The following is a 21,757-nucleotide window of genomic DNA, read 5'->3' on the forward strand; positions in this document are numbered from 1 at the left end:
CTTGAAGGAGGACAGGCTCAGAAGGGGGTTCAGTCTTCCCTGAAGAAACTGCAGCCCACTGGAAGGAGAAATTTGTTGGCCCACTGTCACTGTGCAAGCAGGAACAAGCCTTTGGGAGGCAGGTGAGCCGAGGCTGACAGGCATGTGTGCATTGGGCGTTGGGTGTCTGTGTCGGGAAGGCCATGGGAAACAAATCCCCAGGTGGGTATGAGCTGAGGCTGATGATGGGATAACAGGGGATCGGTAGAACAAAGGAGATCGCGTATACAGAGGGGATTGAGGCACCACTGCAAGGCACTGCTGCAACTGGGAGTTCGAAAGGCCTGGCTCTGCTGGGATCTTGTACCCCTCTGTGCCAGACTCAGATGCCTGGACTGCTGTATGGGAGGGTAGTCTTGCCTCCCAGCATGTATGCGGCAGGGGGGGTTGCTGAGGGGAGAAGTGAGGGAGCAGTGGTCTGTGCTGTGGTATAGGCCCACACTGCTTGGGGGTTGCAGCCAAATTGCCACGACTGGGTCAAGGGCTTAAGAGAGCACTGGGGCAAGGGTGGGGTGGCCAAATGCTGGGAAGAGCTAGACCCTGGGATACCAAGGGGTGGGAAAAACATGCAAGTGGGGCACTGGATGAAAAAAACAAAAAGTGCCCTCTCAAAACCTGGTGGGTGAACATCAGGCCCAGGACACGAAACCATTCCTCTTGTGATGCCTCACTAGTACCTTCTACTGACAAAACTTAACACTGTGTCACCTGGCAAAGGAAAACCATTAAAGGACTCAGATCCACTGGCACAGATGGAAGGGTGTGCCGATAACTGACCACATCCTTGGTGAGTTCCTCCAGTTTGACGGCTATAAATACCATCTACATATTGACAACTCTGGAATTTGTATTTCCAGCCCACCCTCCTGCCCTAAACCCCCGATGTGCAGATCCAGCTCCTAGTTGATGTCACACTTGGTTGTCTACCAGAAACTGAAACTTAAAAGGCTCTAAACTGACCACAGCTCACCCCTTTCTCAAAACGAAATGACCAGTGTAGCTATGAACCTAAAACTACCCTAAAAATGACTATCTCCCCCCGCCCCCAAATACAGTCAAAAACCAAAAAAAGGGAAGTGAGGGGAACGGGAAAGGAAAACTACCCCACTCACCTTTACCCCCAACTAGGGAATGGCAATGCTATCTCATCAGTTCCTCAGACCCAGTGCTCTGGTGACAGCTCTTTCTCTCAGAGCCCACATCTTATCCCTCAGGTTCTATGGATCTAATCACTTGTCAGCACAGCACAGCCATGCCCATCACCTGGGTCCAAGCTCTCATTGTCTTCACCTTGCGACTGTTGCAACAGCTATAAAACAGCGACTAGAGCCATCTTTTTCTAAAGCCTGAGTGAGATTTGTGTCACGGCCGTGCTGATGCCCCTGCAACAGTTCTCCAATTCCTTCCAGTAACAGCCAGTCTTTAAAGGCCTGCCCCCTTGTACCTCCCCAAATTTCCTACTTCTCTCTCCCTCTCCACTCTGCACCAGTGATTTCAGCCTCCTGATATCCTGCTGCTCGAACATTCTAGGCAGGTCTTCGAACTGTCCTATTTCTCTGCCTGGAAGTTTCTTCCCTGACAGTGGCATGGCTTGCTTGCTCCTTCACTTCCTTCAGGGCGTATCTAGCTCAGATACAACCTTCTACAGGCGGCCTGCCTTCATCATCCTATTTAGAATTATAATGTGACCTCCCCTCCACCATGGCACTCCTCATTTCCTTGAGCTGCTTTACTTTTTCTCACAGCCCATACATTCTGCACACTATAGAATTTAGTATAATTGACAATTCTCCCCAGTGTACTCCTCTTTAGGGCAAAGCCTTTTGTCTGTTTTGTTCACTGTTGAGTCTCCAGTGCCTAAAACTCTATCAGGTACATAGAAGATTATAGATAAACACATATGAAAATACATATTAAATATGGCTAAATATTTAAAAATACATAGTAAATGGTTACACAAATGAATTCTATGAAAAAAATGTCATTCAATATAGTGTAAACACATTTCATGACATTTACATTCTTTAAATGGAGGAAGTTATGCATGAAACACTACATAGCACATGGGGAATCTTCATTTAGTAACGACATCCCAATCCCACCTGGGGATGAATGGGACATCCCACTACTAATACCTGTAACTTCTAAAAAGAACCTGTGTATTTCACAAATTGCTTGTGCCACACTCTGTCTTAAGTAAATTAAAGAACGAATCAGAATTCTTTGTGGGATTTAGCCTTGTCACCCTACCCTCCATGGTCCCTTTTCAATGTCTTCACTCCTTTCTAAAGTTTTCTTAGTAAACCTGGAATGACAGAAATTTGAAGAATTGGAACTCAGGATAGATGGCAATTTCACACTACACCATTACATGCCATTATTCTGGAGGTTGGATTTCCCCTACACTTCAGAACCCAAACCGCAATTTCCTTCCAACCTCTAGGCAAACTCTCACAAAGCCAGGCCCTCTCCTCCTCCCCGCCTCGTTTTAGCCTCATTCACTCCTAGACAGCAACTGTGCTCTGTAGTTCTTTTGCTTCTTCTCTAGTACAGGGGAAGCAAGGAGGCTGTCAGAGGTGGGAAGCAAGGGGGCTGTCAGAGGTGGGTACCCTAAAAAAGGAGGCAACTTACAACCAGACTGGAAGGGAAGCCAGACAACCCAAAGGCACAGAACTTGAACTACTGCAGTTGATGCCCACGGACCGAGAGTTGTTAGAGACAGATCAGGTTATGTATGCACCCACCTCTTTTCAAAAAGCTGTAGACGTCTATCAGTTGCAGAAAGCTGACATCTGAAATTATAAAAAGAATATAAATTATGTAAATCTCTGGTTACACTAAATATCACATTTCCGTATATATGTAGACATCTTTATCTGTTTCTAGTGTTTTTTCGTTTTTTTTTTTTGTTGTTGTTGTTGTTGTTTTTACCAAAGAGGGGAGTTATTTACATTGTTATATCTGACAATGACACACTTAACCATGGGGAATTAACTTATAAATACAACTTTATTTCTTAGTCAACAAATTTCCTAAAGAGTTCCATCTATGTAGGCTCGCATGTACCTGTACACTTTTTGCCTAACATAGAATTTTGTTAGTATTTAATAATACACTGTTTCTTAGCAAAGGAAGTGAAATAAATAGAATAAGTTTAACTGATTTTATTACTTTATTAACTGGTTTCCCACTTGATAAACTATATACCTAGTAATTTAGAACAGAAATGATCAATCTACATATCAGCTACGTACTACTCCAAAGATCTGATGTCACTCACCATGCACACACAACTGTGCACACCCATGTGCACACGTACACCCATATCCATACGCACACAAACATGTGCAGACCATTTGCACAAAACTGGATTTCTACAACGTGATTGGATTGTTTTAGTAAACTCACTTTTTGGTCATATTCATTACAAAAAAGGAAGTAGGAAAAATGGGCCTTTTAAGGAAGGGCTGCAGGAAGTAATTTAAATAAATATTATATTTCAAGAAGTTAAACTAGCTCAAAAGAGAGGGACGAATAGTATGAATGAGTTTAGTTTATAAATCCAAGTTTCTAGACCATAAATTCAGTTGATTAGAGCACAATGTATTTAATAAGGCTAATGCAACAGCTTGGGTTAATATGCAGATCTACTAACTATATAGAAGGGGCTATGCTGTTGTTATTAGTGGGTTGGAATGAAGTTAGCATTTGAGAACTAAGTAACAGGCAGGTAAGTAAGAGCTGTTACAGTGAGAGCATGTCACCAGCTAGTCCTTTGGTAAATTCAAGCTCCAAATCTTCTGAGAGAAGCTACAGAGGAAAAATCTCCCTTGGGAGCAGTAATGCTGTTTGTCATCCAGATCTACCACTGAATTTGTAGTTGAGGCCAATGGAGAAGTAAAAGTTATAAGGACAAGTGAACATTGATCAGCTGTGTATCCAGCACTTGGGTTGAAACAGCAGTAATTGGGGCCAGGGTCCTAAGCACAATAGCAATAGCGAGGAATCTCCAAAGTGCACCTTCAGGGACCACAGTACAAGCTAGAAGGGGGCCCTCCCTCTTTTACCAACCTTGAGAATGAGGTTTGCCTGGGGATGAGCTTGTAGATCTCCTTACACACTTACTTACTCTACACATCAAATTGATGGAATGATTTTTAGGAGTCTCAACTTTTTCAAGAACGAGAAAAAACAATTAAAAACATGCATTTTGCTAAATTACTGGTACAATAAGAGAATATGGATGATTCTATAAAGCTCATTACTGAGAAATAATCCAAAAGTCAGATTTGGCTATTAGGGAATTGGGAGTATCATGTTCTTAAGGGAGTCCCCTCATGTCAGATTAAGTGGATGACAAACAAAAGCCTGAATTTCACTGGAAACACTTCACACCATTTGGATCACACGATAATAGTGGAGACTATGGCTTATACTTTATGATCTCACAAAGTTGGCAGCAAAAACATACCAATTTTTGTTACCCAGATCTCATTAAACTGCTTCACAACCAGTGGTTCTTAGACTAGTGGCATAAAGGTAACTGAACTTTGAATACTTGGGTTTCTGGATTCAATTGCTCTCCATGGGAATGCCTGATTATAACTGTAAGACCACAGGTTACTCTTTGACTATAAGGGCATGATTACTGACTCATCCTCCCCCAACCCCCCCATTTAAGAGAACCCACTAATGACAACTGGTGGGCTGTGATTAATACTGTTATCTGATTAATACTAACTGGCCCACATTGGAATCAAAATTCTTGATCAACATATTGTTTAACCAGCTGAGATGTAGTAAATACATGTAAGGGGCTAAAGAAAACCTCACAACTTGCATATCGAATGAACGTTCTCTTAGTCAAATCAGGAATTTATATGCTTTAATGACTATCATCAAAAGCAATGGTTCCCAAATTTAGCTGAACAAAAGAAGCACCTCAGACCTACTAAGTCAAAATCTACGAGGTATTAGTTTTAAAGCTTCCCTAGAAAACCCTGGTGTGCAATTAGGTTTTAAAATACCAGTGCCGGGGCACCTGGGTGGCTCAGTGGGTTGAGCCTCTGCCTTCGGCTCGGGTCATGATCCCAGGGTCCTGGGATCGAGCCCCGCATCGGGCTCTCTGCTCAGCGGGGAACCTGCTTCCTCCTCTCTCTCTGCCTGCCTCTCTGCCTACTTGTGATCTCTGTCAAATAAACAAATAAAATATTTAAAAAAAAATAAATAAAAAAAATACCAGTGCCACTTGCTGATCCGCTTTGGGAATAGTTTTTTTAAAATTCTGTAGTATGCTTGTATAACCTTAATGACTACAACCCTCCAGTTCTTTGAGAATGGATTACATTATTTTTTAATTAGCCCAAGTCAGTTCGGTGAATATGGATGCCTTATTACAAATTTGGATAATACCAATTTTTGTTAAAGCATTAAGAATACATAGGAGTACTGCAAAATAGGTTTGCAGACAAACATGAAAGCATGTGTGAACATAGTGTGCCTACGTTTTAACTTTGAAGGCCATTCCACTCCCTTTTCCTTCTTCATTTAGCTGGATTCCATGCCCTTCTGCTAAGTTTTCTGTCTCTTTTGGCCTACAAACCCATTCCATTTAAAAACTGGACTGACTAGTGGTTATTTTTTAATAGAGGACAGTATCAATATGGGAAATAAAATTTAGGATGAATTCTACAGTTCCTGATATTGGACATCAGTTATATAATCTGAATATACCATATATACCAATACACATGGCTAGTATTACCAATTTTTCTCTTGTGCACAATCTGTAAGTTTTACAGTATCAAATTCTCCAGGGAATACTTTCTAATAAATCAACAGAAACTTCCACCAAAATACACACAAAAAATCTACCCTCAGATTCAAATTCAATTTATAAAATTCTGTCCACACTTTACCAAAATCAATCAGTCACTGGGGACACGTTAACACTCATTACAAGCATAGGGTTTGGAATCAGACAGATTTAGGCCCAAATCCCACACCCTAGTAACTATTCATAGGCTCTTGAATAAGGTTTTGTATCATTCAGTCTGAATTTCTTCGGATGTTGTGAGAGTCAAGAGGACTTTAAAATCAGCATTAAATATCATCTGAACAACTGAGTGGTCGGTCTACATTTTCCACTTTTTACCTAGTTGCAAACCAAAGACCAAATTATTTCCATTTATGAAAGTACAAAACATAATTCTTACACCATATTATTTGTCATACCTCCAATAATGCAGTACACATCTTAACTTCTGAAGCTGAATCCTTTAAAACTTCCTGCTAAGACACTTGGTGACCATGAAGTGAATTCATCTGATACCTCCAGAGCGCCTACCCCACCACATGCCAGGCATTGTGCTGAGGCACTGAAGAAGTACAACTGCAGAAAAGAATTTTGAGACTTCAAATTTTAATTTTCCCATACTGCAAGAATTTAATATAGTTTTGTGTTATTTGAACTGTACTTTTATCCAACTATTCAAATTTAACAATTTGTTACTAAAAAATATGCAAGATTGTTTTGAGCTCCTCCCATAAAATTACAAGGCCATGTCTGCTTGATTCATTCATTGGAGGGTCAATTTAGGCCCTAATATGAGGATCAGACACTTAAGTGACACCATTGCAAATTTGCTATCTCTAAAATTCATCAAGGACTTTTCAAGACTTTCCAGCTATTCAGGTTCTCCTGAGGGCTTCATGCTCCATCTCTGCACTGTTCCCTGTTAAATTCACTGTAACTATTACGCCTCCTCAAACTTCTAGCTAGATAATGGATTTGGTACAAGGCATGCAAAGGAAAAAATGTCTTTTAGAATTCAAGATTTGAATTTAAGCTCCATTTAAGCAAGAAAATGTCTTTTAGAATTCAAGATTTGAATTTAAGTTCCATTTAAGCATCTATCCATGCAACCCACTAGAGTATGTAAAACTTGCACTAAGCTTCCAGAATAGCAGGGATTGCCTTCCGTTTCCCTTCCTACACAAAACTGATGACCAGTAAGATGAAGTATATCAAGTTCCATACCAAGATGCGTGGTGTACTAAGTTTAGTTTGTTAAGTAAGAGTGATTTTGCCATATCCTCTAACTTTCCTTCCTGTGAATGAGGTATGGAGTAAAATAATGAATTTATAAACAGAAAGTTACATCAAGTGACACTGTCTCAGGAGTTAGAACAGAGTATCAAACCCAGGCCCAACTGGCTTGGCTGTGCCATTTCCTAGCAGTACCCTTAGGCAACATTGACATAATAGACAATTTCCATCTTACAAAGCTCATGCGATGACTAATTAATGCACATGAAACAGAACAGTGTCTGGCACGTGGTAATAAGGATGTAAATGTTGTTATTAACTGTTTGCTTAACACTTATTTATCCCTGCTTTGGGGAATAGAAATAATTCATAATAATTTTGCTAACCTGAAATGTTTTAACGTTCATATCCATGGAACACAAAATACCTACTGACTATATGCACCATATAGTAAAATATAAGATCTTCAATTTTCGTTATCTAACAGTCTTCCTCCCCAAGTGGAGACAAACTAATAGCAGTAAAAGTCAGATAGCTTATATCAAATTAGGCTATAAAAATTGAGTCTCAAGTTACAGTAGATAGGCAAAAATAAAACCTGTATACTAGTCAGCTATTCAAAATAAGTATCTAAAAATGTAACAAAAATAGCATCATCTGGATTTAACATTTTGAAATTATTTTCCAAATTGAGGAACTAAATAATATTTAGAAACCCTAGATGATGCCAATGTACTAGTTTTCCAGGGATGCAGGCATAATCTTGAGCTCACTCACTGGTTGTCTCCTAAGCCTTTCTTGATACCTAACATACACACTGGGGGAATGGAATATCAACAGTGCTTTACTAGGACAAGGATTCTTATGGAGAAGGTCTATCAGCATCCTGGGGCTTTGGGAGCTGTACATATCTAGGTATACAATGCTACAACAGGTGATTCTAATACATCCTTTGGAGAGACATGTGTCCCTTCCCCCATCCCCTTTTAAAATTCACTGACATAAAGAATCCTTGTATTCACAACCACATTTTATTTTGTGAGGCTGTGTTCCCTAATTGCAATGAATTTTCAATCTTTAAATAATATAACTATATAACAATTCAAAATAAACACTGTCCTGGATTTGAAAATGATAGCAGAGAATTACAACTTAACAAGTAAACAAAGATTACATCATTTTTGCAGTTAGAAAACTATGAATCCACCCTCGAAATTCTTCAAGTAAGTCATCAAAATTTATTCACATCAACAGGATTAAATGATTAGGATGTATTATTCTTTGAAATTAAGACATTAAAGAACTGAGAAAAACAGCATGAATGACCACTTGCTGAAAAGAAAGCAATGTCAACACGTACCATTATGAGCTTTATGAGCTAAAATAATAATTAAGAGTCAAAACGTGTAACTGTGTTAGGTGACCCATTTTTGTTTTTCACTGCAGTTATCATTCTCTGGCCATTCAACCCAACTGGAGTTCAGAAACGTGTTTCAGTGTACTTATCAGCATTTAGAAGCATAAACATGAACCTGTACTCCCAAACTAGCATCTCAAAGCTCTAGATCTACATCTGATTTGTACAACCATACTTGAGACAAAATATAAATTTAACTTTACTGATTTTTAGTGGTTTAAAGTAGCACTTAAATTTGCGTTTACTGAAATTTCCTATGAAGTTTTTGTACCTTTCATATTTATTAACTCAACAATCTGAATTGTTCTATTTCCCAAGGTGTCATAATTATTTAATTGGGGACTGAAAGCAACAAAACAACTGTGCTACCTAAACTACCAGTATCTTCCTATAGACAAACACCCTCCCATTACAGAAATCCAATTATGAAAATCACAAGAGTGGAACCCTTCGGCTCACCATTCTACACCTGCCCTACTAGGGCTCAAGTATGGTAAAAGTATCCTGAGAATAATGTTCATGATAGTTTTCATCTGCATCTTAACTGCATCATGTAAAAGTGGAAAATGTAGAGATTAAGAGCATAAGGCTTATAATTCTACAGTACAAATGGAGAGAAATTAAATGCAGTAAGAGAATATTTGCCAAGTTTAAAAGGAAAATTATAACCCAAAGAGACGCATGGGGAAAAATATTTACGTGGAGTTTTTAATCCATTTTAGAATTCAGTTGTTGTAACTTGACCATAAATTTAAACAGAAACCATCTTCTGAGACATACATTCTAATATATGTATCAACAGTACTGATAGTCAACCAAGAGTTGGTTATTTCAACTCATTAGTAACATTCCACTTTTCTATCCAACATCAACCTATAGTGGTTTGCCCCAATTACACGGCTGAAACACTGTCTTATGAAAACAAAATGAAACAAAATTAAATAAAATTGAAGATAAAAATACTCTGAAGTTAAAGCAAACTATAATCCTTGGTGGATCAATCATGTAAAAAACATTGGTGAAAGTTGGAAGCACAGGATAACTGACATGAATCTTCAGCACAAAGTACATCTTTGAAAACATGAAACGATGACTCTTTGGAGGACAACAGCTAAATACCCAAGAATCATCAGGTTTGAAAAATATTGCTTAATCACTTCCCAAAACACAGCTGCAAGAACTGAAGATCTCGTTAAAAAATATCAAGGTAATCATATTTATTGCATCTTTAGAATGCATTTTAAACAGAAAATTAACAGTGCACCCCAGCTTCACCAAAATATATATTTAAGAGAGGGGCAACCTAAGATATTTATAAACAAAGTACCGGCTGTATGTGCTTTTCAAGGGTCTGAATTCAATACAACCAGCTGCTAACTTTGTGCTCTGACATACTTGAATTAGTGGGTGTGTGCATACTAAATCATTTATTTTTGTCAATAATAAATGAAATAAAAACACTGCCCTATACAATCCACTATTAGCAGTGAGTACAACAGCAAAAAATTATTATACAATTTATACATACTAAAATATTTTCTCTCTCTAGAGATAACGTAAAACAAAACCCAATCATTAGAGGACTTAATTTGGGAATCTCAAAATACAATAGGGGAAAACCAAATCAGGGAGTGTATAGAGCCCAAAATAAAGGTTCCTGGTCATAAGGCTAGAAGATTAGTAAGTGCATATGGTAGAATAAAGCATGCTCATCAAATGTATGCTTGGGTCTGTGTATATTTATCAAACCTTTAAATTAAACAAGACTAGCTAAAGAAGTGTCTTAAGCAGAGCAAGATTAACTGGGAACTGTGTCATTTCTTTTACCATTTTTGTTACCCAACTTATACAATGCGCAAAGTGCTAAGCAACACTACAAAAACACATTTACATCAACACTGAAGACCTGGGGAAATGAAATCCAACAATTTTATTTTAATGAGCTGTATTTTCTAAATTTTTGTTTTATTTTTTCCTGTTTTCATACAGTATTGAAAACAAAACGCGGCACATTCACATTTTCCCGAGGAACTGTAAAGATGATCTCTACAGGGATAAACGTTGTAAAGCCTGAAGCTCAATCAACTGATGTTGAAAACTCTCAAAGGGAGTAAAGGCTTGATCTGAATGGTCTAGAACATGTACTGTAATTTAATAGAAGAGATGGTCGTCTTAATATTTAATGATTTAAAAGAACTTCTCAGTCCATGCGGAAGAGTACAGTCCAAGAATAAATCAAATTTCTGAACGCATTTTATGCTACATATGTGTATACTTTGCGATCCTCAGGTGTTCGTGCCAAATATTCTCTCTCAATAAGTCCTTCAATACGTTTCTTAATAACAACTGGACTTGGTAAGAATCGAGCCTTCAATTGCTGAGTTACCTAAAAGAGAAAGTAAAAAAAAACTAATTCCTACCAGAAAATTTTTAAAATGTATTAACATCTCCATATAAACACACAAAAATTCTTATCTTTGAAAAGAAGTGATGTGTCATTTTAAGATTCAGATCAAATTCTACTAATCAGATTACCAAACTCAAAAATTTAACTTTAAGAAGGCTTTATTTGAAAATGTAATATATGGGTTAGAACATGCCTCCTTCACATGAGAATATGAATGCTGAAGTGGGTTAGTAGCTGAATTAGTTGGACTATATGAACGCATAGCAGATTATGGTTTAACCATTCTGATGGTCTAAATGTACTAACCTCTCTGTTACTCTCCCAACTCACAGAATTTAGGAACCATGATGTATTTAAGAGCACAGACTCTGGACCCCAGAGTATCTAGATTCAAATCCTAGCTCTCCCATTTATGACCACTGGACCCCTGAGAAAGTAAAGTCATTGCATATGCTAAATGAATTAATGGTGCTTCCTGGTCCTAGTAAATGCTACTGTTGTCATTCTTTTCTCCAGCTGTTGTCAGGATTCTAGGTACTGTGACACTGGTAAAAATAAAATGGTAACTACAGCAACAGCTGAAGTCTGTGCATTGTGTATCAGTCACTCTGTATACATATATTTATTTATTTATTTAGTGCTCTTAAACCTGCAAAGTGGGTTGTCTTTTACAAATAAGGAAAACAGCCAGACAGTAAGACGGACATGCATGCATTATAGTAAACAGAGCCAGGAGTCAGAGATGAGAACCAAACCCTTCTGCCCGCAAAGATCGTTTTCCCCACTGACCCTTCGGGCCTCTCTTGCAGAATACCCATCCACCCAAAAGCCAGCTTTCCTTTTACTCCTATTGGAGAGTTCATTTCCCAGAGCCGCAATGGATCGGCAATTCTTTGAAATGTGAACTTCAGTACTTCTGCCTCTAGCTAAAAATCTATCTTCCTTCTGGTATTATCCCTCCAGTATCAACAAACTTGTTCTCAACCCATGTGAGATCTCTCATCCTCTGACCCTTTCTTCTAAGCTACTAACAATTTCTTCTGACCTACCTCCTTGACGGGGTCCAGACTGCAGGCAGGATCACTTTCAGCTACACTCTGAACAGTACCCTCAACTCCCAGATTCCTTTGGTACTCTTCAACAAAAATCTGCTTCACATTTACATCATTCAGAATCTACTACTTGGGTTCCTTGCTGAGTAAAGTCATCATTTTTACACCTTTGGGGCAGACCAGGAGACAAGATGCAGCCCAAAGGCCAAACAGCCCTGCGGCCTATTTTGTAAATCCTTACTGGAACACAGCCACACTCCTTTGTTATCGGTGGCTGCTTTCACACTACAACTGGCCATTATATCGATCTCTGGTACACAGTGGTAACAAAAACTTCATGTGTTCAAGTTCAGCAAGTTCCTGAGCACCCTCACCTCACATCCTGTTTCAGTCTGCAATTCCTCACATTCCGACACCGTGCACATACACATTTATTCACACTTGTATCCACCCTTGTTTAGCACACCCCCTGCACCCTGCCCTCTGCCCTGGGTTCTCGAGAGAGGCATAGTCAGTACTATCCTTGTCAACACGTCTACCACCCACCTGTGTTCCCTACACAGTCCTCTCACCTTTCAACTGTCCCTCAGCCCCCATTTTCTTTCAAGTATTCCTTCTTTATTCCTAGGATATAAACATGAATATCTTCCCATAAGAAAAACAAAATCCAGGACACCCCAACTTAACACTCAGTCCCCTAGTATTGTTCTCTGCTCCTTCCCATGAGCCAGCATCTCAAAGGACAAGGCCCCTTCTTGGTGCTTTCAGCTCTACTTCCTTCTCGAAGCACTGCCATCAATGTCACTCTACCAGAGCCATGAAAATAGCTGAGAAAACTAATGAGTTACCTAATTAGCAACATGGCATTAGTTTCGAAATGACTGACCAATCACTCATATAATTCTTTCTCTGCCAATGTGATATAAAAGTCAGCTTGTACAAAATACCGCAAATGCAGAACATAGTAGCACGCTGCCCCTTCCTCCCTCCATTTAGCCTCCAAACCAGAAAACTAGGAGTCCTTGACTCCCTTCGTTTCCCATGACCAGTAAGTCCTGTCGGTTCTACTTCCATTCATCTTCACTTAGCTCTCTATCCTCTACCAATACTTTATTCAGCCCTAATCATTCTTACCCATTCCAATGGCAACACTGACTTTTAAAAATAATGGTAGCTTGTTTAATACAAAAATATTAAGTAGTAGGGAAAATTTTTTATTCTTCGTGTGACAATTTTCTATTATTTTTTATTACGAATATATTAGTTCTTAAAGTGTGCACATATTTGGATGTACTGATGTGTTTAATTATCAAGTAACTGCCATACTTTTAATGATAAATGTTACCTGACTCTGGTTTCCTAATTTTAAAACTGTATTTTAAACAACTTGAATATAGTGATTTCCTAAATGTGAACTGTCAATATTTATTTTGCTTTTCCTACGTTAATGTAGTCTTGAAGCACCCTCACCTCTGCTACTAATACATTGTGCTGCATCTTCTTTCTGGATTTCATTATCCGCACAATAGCAGCTTCGATCTCATGTTTTCTGTCGTCGTCCACTTTCTGCCTCGTTTCTTTCCTTTCTGGGTCAGATTCACCTTGTTTGGCAGCAACTAAAAGAGAAAGACACTTACCATGTAACTACCATTGATAAAAAAATGCAGTTTATAAACAAACAATATAATTTAGAAAATTACCTACAAAGAAAAACCAATTTCCCATGAGTATACATTAATTCAAGTAAACATTCAAAAGGTGCCTAATTCAATGTTTAACAAATATTTAAACAATTAATAATCATGTATATAAAAAAAATCTTACAATTCTACCTTTTCTTTTTAAATATTAGGAATTTAATTTTATAGAGATAATAAAACCAATTTTATTTTTATAAAATAGAAGGATTCCTCTTCTGGAAGAAAAATGGCAGCCGGATGTATTTAGTAGAAAAATTACCAGAGAATAATTTTCATTGCAGAGCCAACTAGTATTTTACTAACATCACCCCAAGACACTTTAAAAGAAGCAAAGAGTTATGTGTTGGCAAGATGCAGTTAGCTCAACAAATAGTTAGAAAGTACCACTAAGATGTCAGTTAAAGGAGTAAGTAATTTATCTGTACTTGTCACAGACTACCTAAAAATTTCTTATCATATATCTTATTATAATTTTTTTCCATCACAATCTCATTATCACTAATGCATACACTATTCCAGCCTTCTGGAAAAGAGAAGTCTTACTCTGTTATTCCCTACTGTCTTCAAGGCAATTGCTCAGGGATTAAATACTGAAGTCCCTTTCTTTTACAACTCTGTTCTAACTGAAGTAAGAGAAAGAAAAATGGCATCTGATTTTTCATTTGGTCATCAATAAGAGATAGGTATGAAATTTCTGGAGGCAGAAACTGGAAATTACAAAGAAGCTCTTAAGACATTGCTGACTTAGGCAAAGGCATACCCACAAGACAGCAGACACTACAATTTAGCAGAACATCATTCTGGTGTGCATATCTATTCAGGTGCTTCTCATTAGAACCCCTTGGTTAAGAATTCTATTTTCAGTATCTTTTCCCAAGTTAAAAATAATCAGTATCTTAACAAAAAAGAGTAAAATTAGATTAAGATGACCTACTAACAAAGAATAAATAATGCTTTTCCTCAAAAAAGTCAATGTCATAAAAAAAAAAAAGAGGTACTGGTTTAGAGTAAATAGAAATTAAAAGGACATAAAAATCAATGTAATGCGGACACCATGATTGAATCCTAGATTTAAAAAGTGATATGAAAGACAATTTTTTTTTTTTTTACGATTTACTTATCTTAGAGAGTGAGAGTGTGTGTATGAGTGTGGGTGGGGGACAGATGGCAAAGAGAGAACTTCAAGCAGACTCCCTGCTAAGCGCAGAGCCCAACTCAGGGCTTGATCCCATGATTCTGAGATCATGACTAAAGCTGAAATCAAGAGTTAGATGGTTAACCAACTGAGCCACCTAGGTGGCCCTGAAAGGCATTTTTGAGACAACTGTGGACAAATAAATATGGGTGGTACACAAATATTTATTTATGCAAATAAATATGTATGGAATTATTCATTTTCTTGGGTACGATATAGTATTACAATTATTTTAGAAAAAAATATTAGCCTAAAGAAGTAAATGTATGCTGAAGTATTTGGGGTGGGGAGAAGTGTGATGTTTGTTGAATAACATGCTGTAGCAAATACATACATACATGTATATATTTGAGGAAAGGGCGAGGGTAGAGTCAAAGGCACCAGAGCAAATGGGGCAAAAAGTTTAATGACTCATAAATACCGGTGATGGCCATAACCTTCATCCATTATGGTGTTTCTTACTTATTCTATGGATTTGAAAATATTTAAAATAAAATGTTGGAGGAAGAAATAATTTTTTAAAAAACAACCTATTTTGCTCTGTTGGTTTTGGCCGCCTAAAGAGGTATATTCCAAAATAAATGGGAACACTGCGGTGATACATACTGAATTTAAATGTTTTGTAAAATGTGGGGGCAGGAGCTCACTCCCAGAGCCTCACACCATACCTTCCCTTAAGAAGAAGGTAACAGAGGCATTTGCTTGTGTAATGGGGTACATATGTATCTGGCTGTATCAAGGAAAGGGCAATGGAAACGTGAATGGTGGTGGTGAGGAATATGAACTATGGAAACTGCTGTAGATTACAACAAATCTTTTCAAAGGTTGTGTTATTTAATACTTATAACTTCTTTGAACTTCTATTAATGACTATAGTAAAAGGCAGAATTAGGTAAGGACAGAAGAGTCTCTGCATCTTTGATTATGAGCCAAAAGGCAGGGCTGTATTTTGACAGCTTAAGAAAACCTATGTGGTCACAATACTTATCACCAGGGAGAAAATTTTAACTTACACTAAATGTTTTTAAGTGATGATAATAATCTAAGTAATATTTCAAAATGAAAACATTATTTCTTCACAGAATTTTATAGCTGAAAAGAACATTAAAGACATCACCTAGTTGAATTCCTTATCATATACAACTGTATTCCCATTTTAATTAGATTTAAAGTACTATACACACACACTTAACATCAAAAAAAATTTTTTTTTTAATCTGAGAGAGGAAGCAAATGAGAGTGAAAGTGGGAGGAGGGCAGAGGAAGGAGGGCGAGAAAATCCCAAGCAGGCTCCACGCCTAGCATAGAGCCTCAGGCCTTGATCTCACAACTCCGAGATCATGACCTGAGCCAAAATTGAAAGCTGGACACTTAACTGAACAGGCCACCCAGGTGCCCCTAAAAAATTCTATTTTAAACAGATCTAAAATACTACACAAAGACCAGCACCACCCACAATTAAAAATCCATGAAGAGAAGACTATTTTTTTGATAACAATAACAGTATCTGAAACTACTACTACTGGACATGATGGAATCTGGGATTACAGAGTTACACTTAGGCTAAAGCAGGGTGAAGTTTGGTAATTCAGATGTATGTACATCCCCACACATCTTCCTCTAAATCTAGGATACAAACAAGTCCTAAAATCCAGAACCTGTATCTGCCCCAAACTATAAAGTCTTATGTCTCACACTGGGGAAAACAAGGTATTTATTCCATGAATCTCTTTAGTGCAGTTCTATTTTATTTTCAATTTACATCTGTGTCCACACATGGGGCCATTTTGGTGATGAAGATACAATGATATGGTCTGCAACTATGGGACAAAGTAGACAACGCTTTAAAAGAGACACCACTCTGCTTCAGAGGGCATACAAATACCAATCAGGGTCAAAAAGGTCCGCAGAAGGGTGTAGGTAACATTTTGAATGAACGTAATCTGGCAATCAATTACATATTTGACATAATAATTTTTTAAAAGACTTCATCTTTTTATTAGTGTAAAATATGAACACAGTTTTTTTAAAATCAAAAGAACTGCAATCACTTTAAAAACTTATTTTAAAATACTGTTTCAATACACAGACTACATGCACAGCTGTGATGGATGAAGTCAGCCCTGGGAAGTTTATCTAACACTAAATCTGAAATCAGGGAGCAAACTATATGTTAGAATTTTAAACATTCGCAAAGGTAAGTTGCCTTTTCCCCCTTAAATACACCAAAAACATACTTCACACATTATGGTAAATGTATAATCAACAGGATGCTCATTATTAATTAAAAGTAAAAACATACTAAGAATCATTCACAATAGGATCACTTCTATGTTTTTAAAGTAGAGAGATAATATGGGTTTCAAAGTTTTGAAACTTAAAAGATCCTCTACTAAAACAAATGGCTGCATCTAAAAATCACACAGGATAACCCCACTATGAGAAATATATAAATCAGTTTTAAAAATAGATGTCCACTGGGGCGCCTGGGTGGCTCAGTGGGTTAAAGCCTCTGCCTTCGGCTCGGGTCATGATCCCAGGGTCCTGGGATCGAGCCCCGCATCAGGCTCCCTGCTCAGTGGGGAGCCTGCTTCCCCCTCTCTCTCTGCCTGCCTCCCTGCCTACTTGTGATCTGTCAAATAAATAAGTAAATTCTTAAAAAAAAAAAAAAAAAAAAAAAAGATGTCCATTATTGGTTAACTCAGCCAGTTAAAAAGTTATTTTGTTAACTTCTAATATATTAACAAAATTCTATTTCATTACTGAAAACCGTACAGAAAGAAGTACACTTTTCACACTACCAATTACTTTTTTAAATGCTTACTGTACTTGGATTTAACTGTATTTTGACAGGAACACGTAAGAATAAAAACTACTTTACTCCTTAAGCCTATGCGTCATGCAGCACCAGAAAAGCCTTACTTTTTAAAATTCTTTAAGATTTTATTCATTAGACAGAGACAGTGAGTGAGCACAAGCAGAGGGAGCAGAAGGCAGAGGGAGAGGAAGAAGCAGACTCCCTGCTCTGCAGGGAGCCCCATAATGGACTAGATCCCAGGGCCCTGGGATGAGGACCTGAGCTGAAGGCAGACACTTAACCGACTGAGTCACCGAGGCACCCCAAGCATTACTTTTTTCAAAGACAGAACTCCAACAGATAATAATTTCTTTCGAGGAAAAAGATCATTTTTTTAAAGAGGAACCATATAATTCCAGATACCTGTTTGAATCTTGACTCTGTGTAGTTTGGATGTGAACTGATCATTAACTGTGAATATGTGGCCATTTTCTATTTCCTTGGACTTGGGCTCTTTCGTAAGAACCCGCTGGGTTGGTTTACCACAGGCAAGGGACTGCAGAGCTCTAACAAGTTCTCTTTCGGGGATATCCGTCTCTTGCTGAATTTCCTGAAATTCCATCAGATTAACATAGTTAGACTTTTTGAAAGATTACAGTAGATTAGTTAATTAGTAAAGTAAAACTGACCAAGCAGTAAGTAGTCAGAGGTAATTCCATTAAAGAGATAATTTGCAACAAAGAGCTCCCTTTACAACAAAGAGTTTATAACAAAGAATTAGGACTCTTCACTAAAATCTCACTTATTTGGAGGAACTAGAGAGAAAGTATTTCAAATTACAAAATATTGAAAAGATATGTACATTTTTGTTTCAGGAGATACAAGGCCTGGCCTAAAAATGTCATCCGGCAGAGTTTATTACTCACCTGCTTTAATATTTAGGTAAAAATAAAGTGTTAACCAACAAAGGACTGCTAATTTTGGAAATACTCTATAATCCTTCTCCCAAATTAATCCACACTACTTCTGCTCAGCAACTTCCTTCATAGAAAGAAGCAAAGTGAGCCTGAGCTAAGGTCTTCTATCATACAATCAAAATTTATAATCCAAGTTGACTGTATTTACTGCCTGTATGACCAAATGAAAAAAAAAATTAAACACCTGATAGTTAATTCTGAACACGAAAAAAAGTTAAGACATATGATTTAGTTCCCACACGTCTGCAGAATGTAAGATGCCGCCCAATCCCCACGGCAGGATATACAGCTGATTTACTGTCCAGAGCTGTTTCTTTCTCAAAAGCAGCTCAAGAAGAATGGGTATGAAGATGGGGATATTGACTATATAACTGATCTGAAGAATCATTCTCTCTTTCACAAATCTGAGCAACACCTCAGGCTGCTCTAAAGGACTGTCTGGCAAGTGAGGATTGAGAGAAATGCGAATTTAGTGATGATGAGGCACATTCCTTTGCCTCAAACGATCTCTGTATGCCTACGTTAGCCACGTCAAATGCTATGTATGTTATTAATTCCAGCAAGTTAAATAGGTGCTATCAGAATGTTGATTATAATTATTATGTACATGCCAGAACGGACTTATTTACATATGCTACTGCTTAATCATATTCAAAGAACTAGAAATACCTTCTTAGGTGTTATTTTACAATTGCAGATCACTGCAGGAGGTGACTACTGCAATTCAGTGTGCATCCTTTATGACTTTTCCTACACACCTACATACACACACAGGAATACAAAGACCCATGTATGTACATGAAGATGCCCATTCATACAATGGTATTAACATTAAACATACATGGGTTATCTACTCTGTAACATGTAAACTTCCCATCTGAGCACATTTACCCTTTCATATTCTTTTGCTTTTATTGCCCCCTTGGTACAAGTCTTCTACCTTTCCTGTTAGAATGATTCCTAGGAAGATCATGATTCTTATTTAAAATATAACTTTCCTCATCTCATTTTCCGATGAACTCTGATTTACAGACAAGTTGATTTTTTTCTTTGGTGGGCGGGGGGGGGGGGGGGTGCTGAAACCCGGGAACGAACTGACCAGTTGATTTTTCAACTGAACTCTCCTCAGACGATGTTCTCAGTTGATTACACATTGTCTACAAATTTTCTCACCTCCACATATTTTACCAAACCTTTTTCTTTTCTTGGTGTGTTAGTTAGGACCTATAGAACAATACCGAGTAGCAGTAATAAAGGCAGATATCCTAAAGCTTGTTCCTAACTTTAACGGGAAGGGGTCTAATATTTTACTAACTACTGCTTGCTTAGGTCTCTCATCAGATATACCCTTATGACATTAAAGGCATTTCATTCTATTGTTAGGTGGTTAAGGGTCCTCCATATCCTGTAAATATGAAATGAAGACTAATTTCTACAAATGCTTTTTATACATCTATAGAAATCATTAACTGATTTTCTTCTTGAAATGTCTAATAAGACAGCAAGTGGTCAGTAAACTTAATTATTATTATAATAAAATTTAACAATACTAAAAAATTTCTTCTTTGCATTTCAGGAATAAATCCTATCTGGACACAATGAATCATTCTTTCAATACACTGCTGAATAGGACTCGTTAATATTTGATTTAAGATTTGTGCATTTAAGGTTGAATAACCTATACAGCTTTTTCTTTTTTGTAGTCTCCTTATTCACTTTTAGTAATAAGGTTATGCTAGCCTTGGATATTTCCCAAAAGCAATATGGGTGTTTTGTTTCTGAGTTCAAAAGTTCTCTGTAAAGCTTTCACTTTGATTTGCTAATTATGAAATCTTCTGTATCTTCCTTTTTATTGTCTGGTCAGTCATTACATCTGTGAGGGACGTCTATGATTGTGAACTGTTTCACCTTGTACTTCTAACCATTTTCCTTTATATAATGTGAAATTATGCCATTAGTGATTGCTGTAACTTCCTAACAAAATCAATTATCAATGTTGTTCAATCATTCTCTATTTATAGTCTACTGCCTAATTTTGATCATCTTCTATTTATAGTCTACTGCCTGACATTAATTTTGCTATTGTCCATTAGTTTTTATACTTCACACTCTTTCTCAGAAAAATTTAAGAACTATAATAAAGAACATTCAGAAAAATATGTATTAATACCCATATCTCTTTCAAAAACCAAATGCAGGTTACAATAATCCAAGCTATAGACTTACCACTTTATGTATGTCCTGATCTTAACTGTTTTAAATAATACAAACTTCTGTTACTTAAAGAAATACGTAAGAAGAGGAAAAAGCTTTAGCAGCCTGAATACTGTGGATGAATGTGACACTATGAATGAATGCCATCTTTTGCATGCAGCTTCCATGATGGCCTGTAATGACTCTGGTATGTTTTACCTCTGTGTGATCCCCTTATCCTATCAGGGCTGACTTGGGTGATCAAGAAAACCAGAAAGTGGTAATATCTGATTTCTAAGGCTAAGTCATAAAGACACTTCAGGTTCTGCCTGGGTCTCTTGGATGGCTGGCTTCAGGGAGGAGAATTAGCCACCAGGACGTAAGGACAATCGTGCGGTAAGGTCCATGTGACACATTTCCCCATGTATTAACAGAGGAAATCAACTTGTCAGCCTTGTGGAAGGAAGAGCATACCAATAGCTTGGAAATGCATTTTCCAGCCCCAGACAAACATTAGATGATTGACACCCCAGCTGACATCTTCACAACCTCATGAGAAACTCTGAGACAAAACTACCCAACTGACCCTCACCTAAATCTTTAAACCACAGAAACCAGGAAAGAGAATGAATTGTTAGTGGTTGTTTTAGCCACTAAGTTTTAAGATGTGTTATGTAACATTAAGTAACTAATACACCACTTTTCTGAACTTGTAAAGAAACAACACTGAAGTTTAAAAATCAGGTTCCTCTTAAAAAACATTAAAGTTAAATACTTTTAAACTATCTTCTCTAATTTGTGGAGATGATTTCTGTAAAAGACTCGGCTAACCTGCGCGGCAGACTACAATGAAACATATGGTATGAGTACAAACGTGAAGTGCCTTCTCACAGTGCCCCCTGTTCAAGATGCAAGCAGTCAGAAGGCTTTGG

The 21,757-nt window shown here is 37.5% G+C and overlaps 1 protein-coding gene across 2 annotated transcripts in view; it reads right to left on the minus strand.

Moving 5' to 3' along the window:
- Positions 1 to 8,099: 8,099 nt before the first annotated feature.
- Positions 8,100 to 21,757, minus strand: part of LOC111159804 (cullin 3) — a 94,385-nt gene continuing 80,727 nt past the window's right edge. For both annotated transcript variants that reach the window (XM_022522463.1, XM_022522531.1), the window contains 3 exons: positions 18,079 to 18,265; positions 13,434 to 13,579; positions 8,100 to 10,890 (listed from right to left, as the gene is read on the minus strand). In XM_022522463.1, coding sequence (XP_022378171.1) covers positions 10,759 to 10,890; positions 13,434 to 13,579; positions 18,079 to 18,265 — 465 coding nt within the window. In that variant the 3' untranslated portion in view covers positions 8,100 to 10,758. The remainder of the gene's footprint in view (positions 10,891 to 13,433; positions 13,580 to 18,078; positions 18,266 to 21,757) is intronic.

This window comes from Enhydra lutris, unplaced genomic scaffold (genome assembly GCF_002288905.1).
Source record: "Enhydra lutris kenyoni isolate GAN:26980312 unplaced genomic scaffold, ASM228890v2 scaffoldscaffold1, whole genome shotgun sequence".
NCBI lineage: Eukaryota > Metazoa > Chordata > Mammalia > Carnivora > Mustelidae > Enhydra > Enhydra lutris.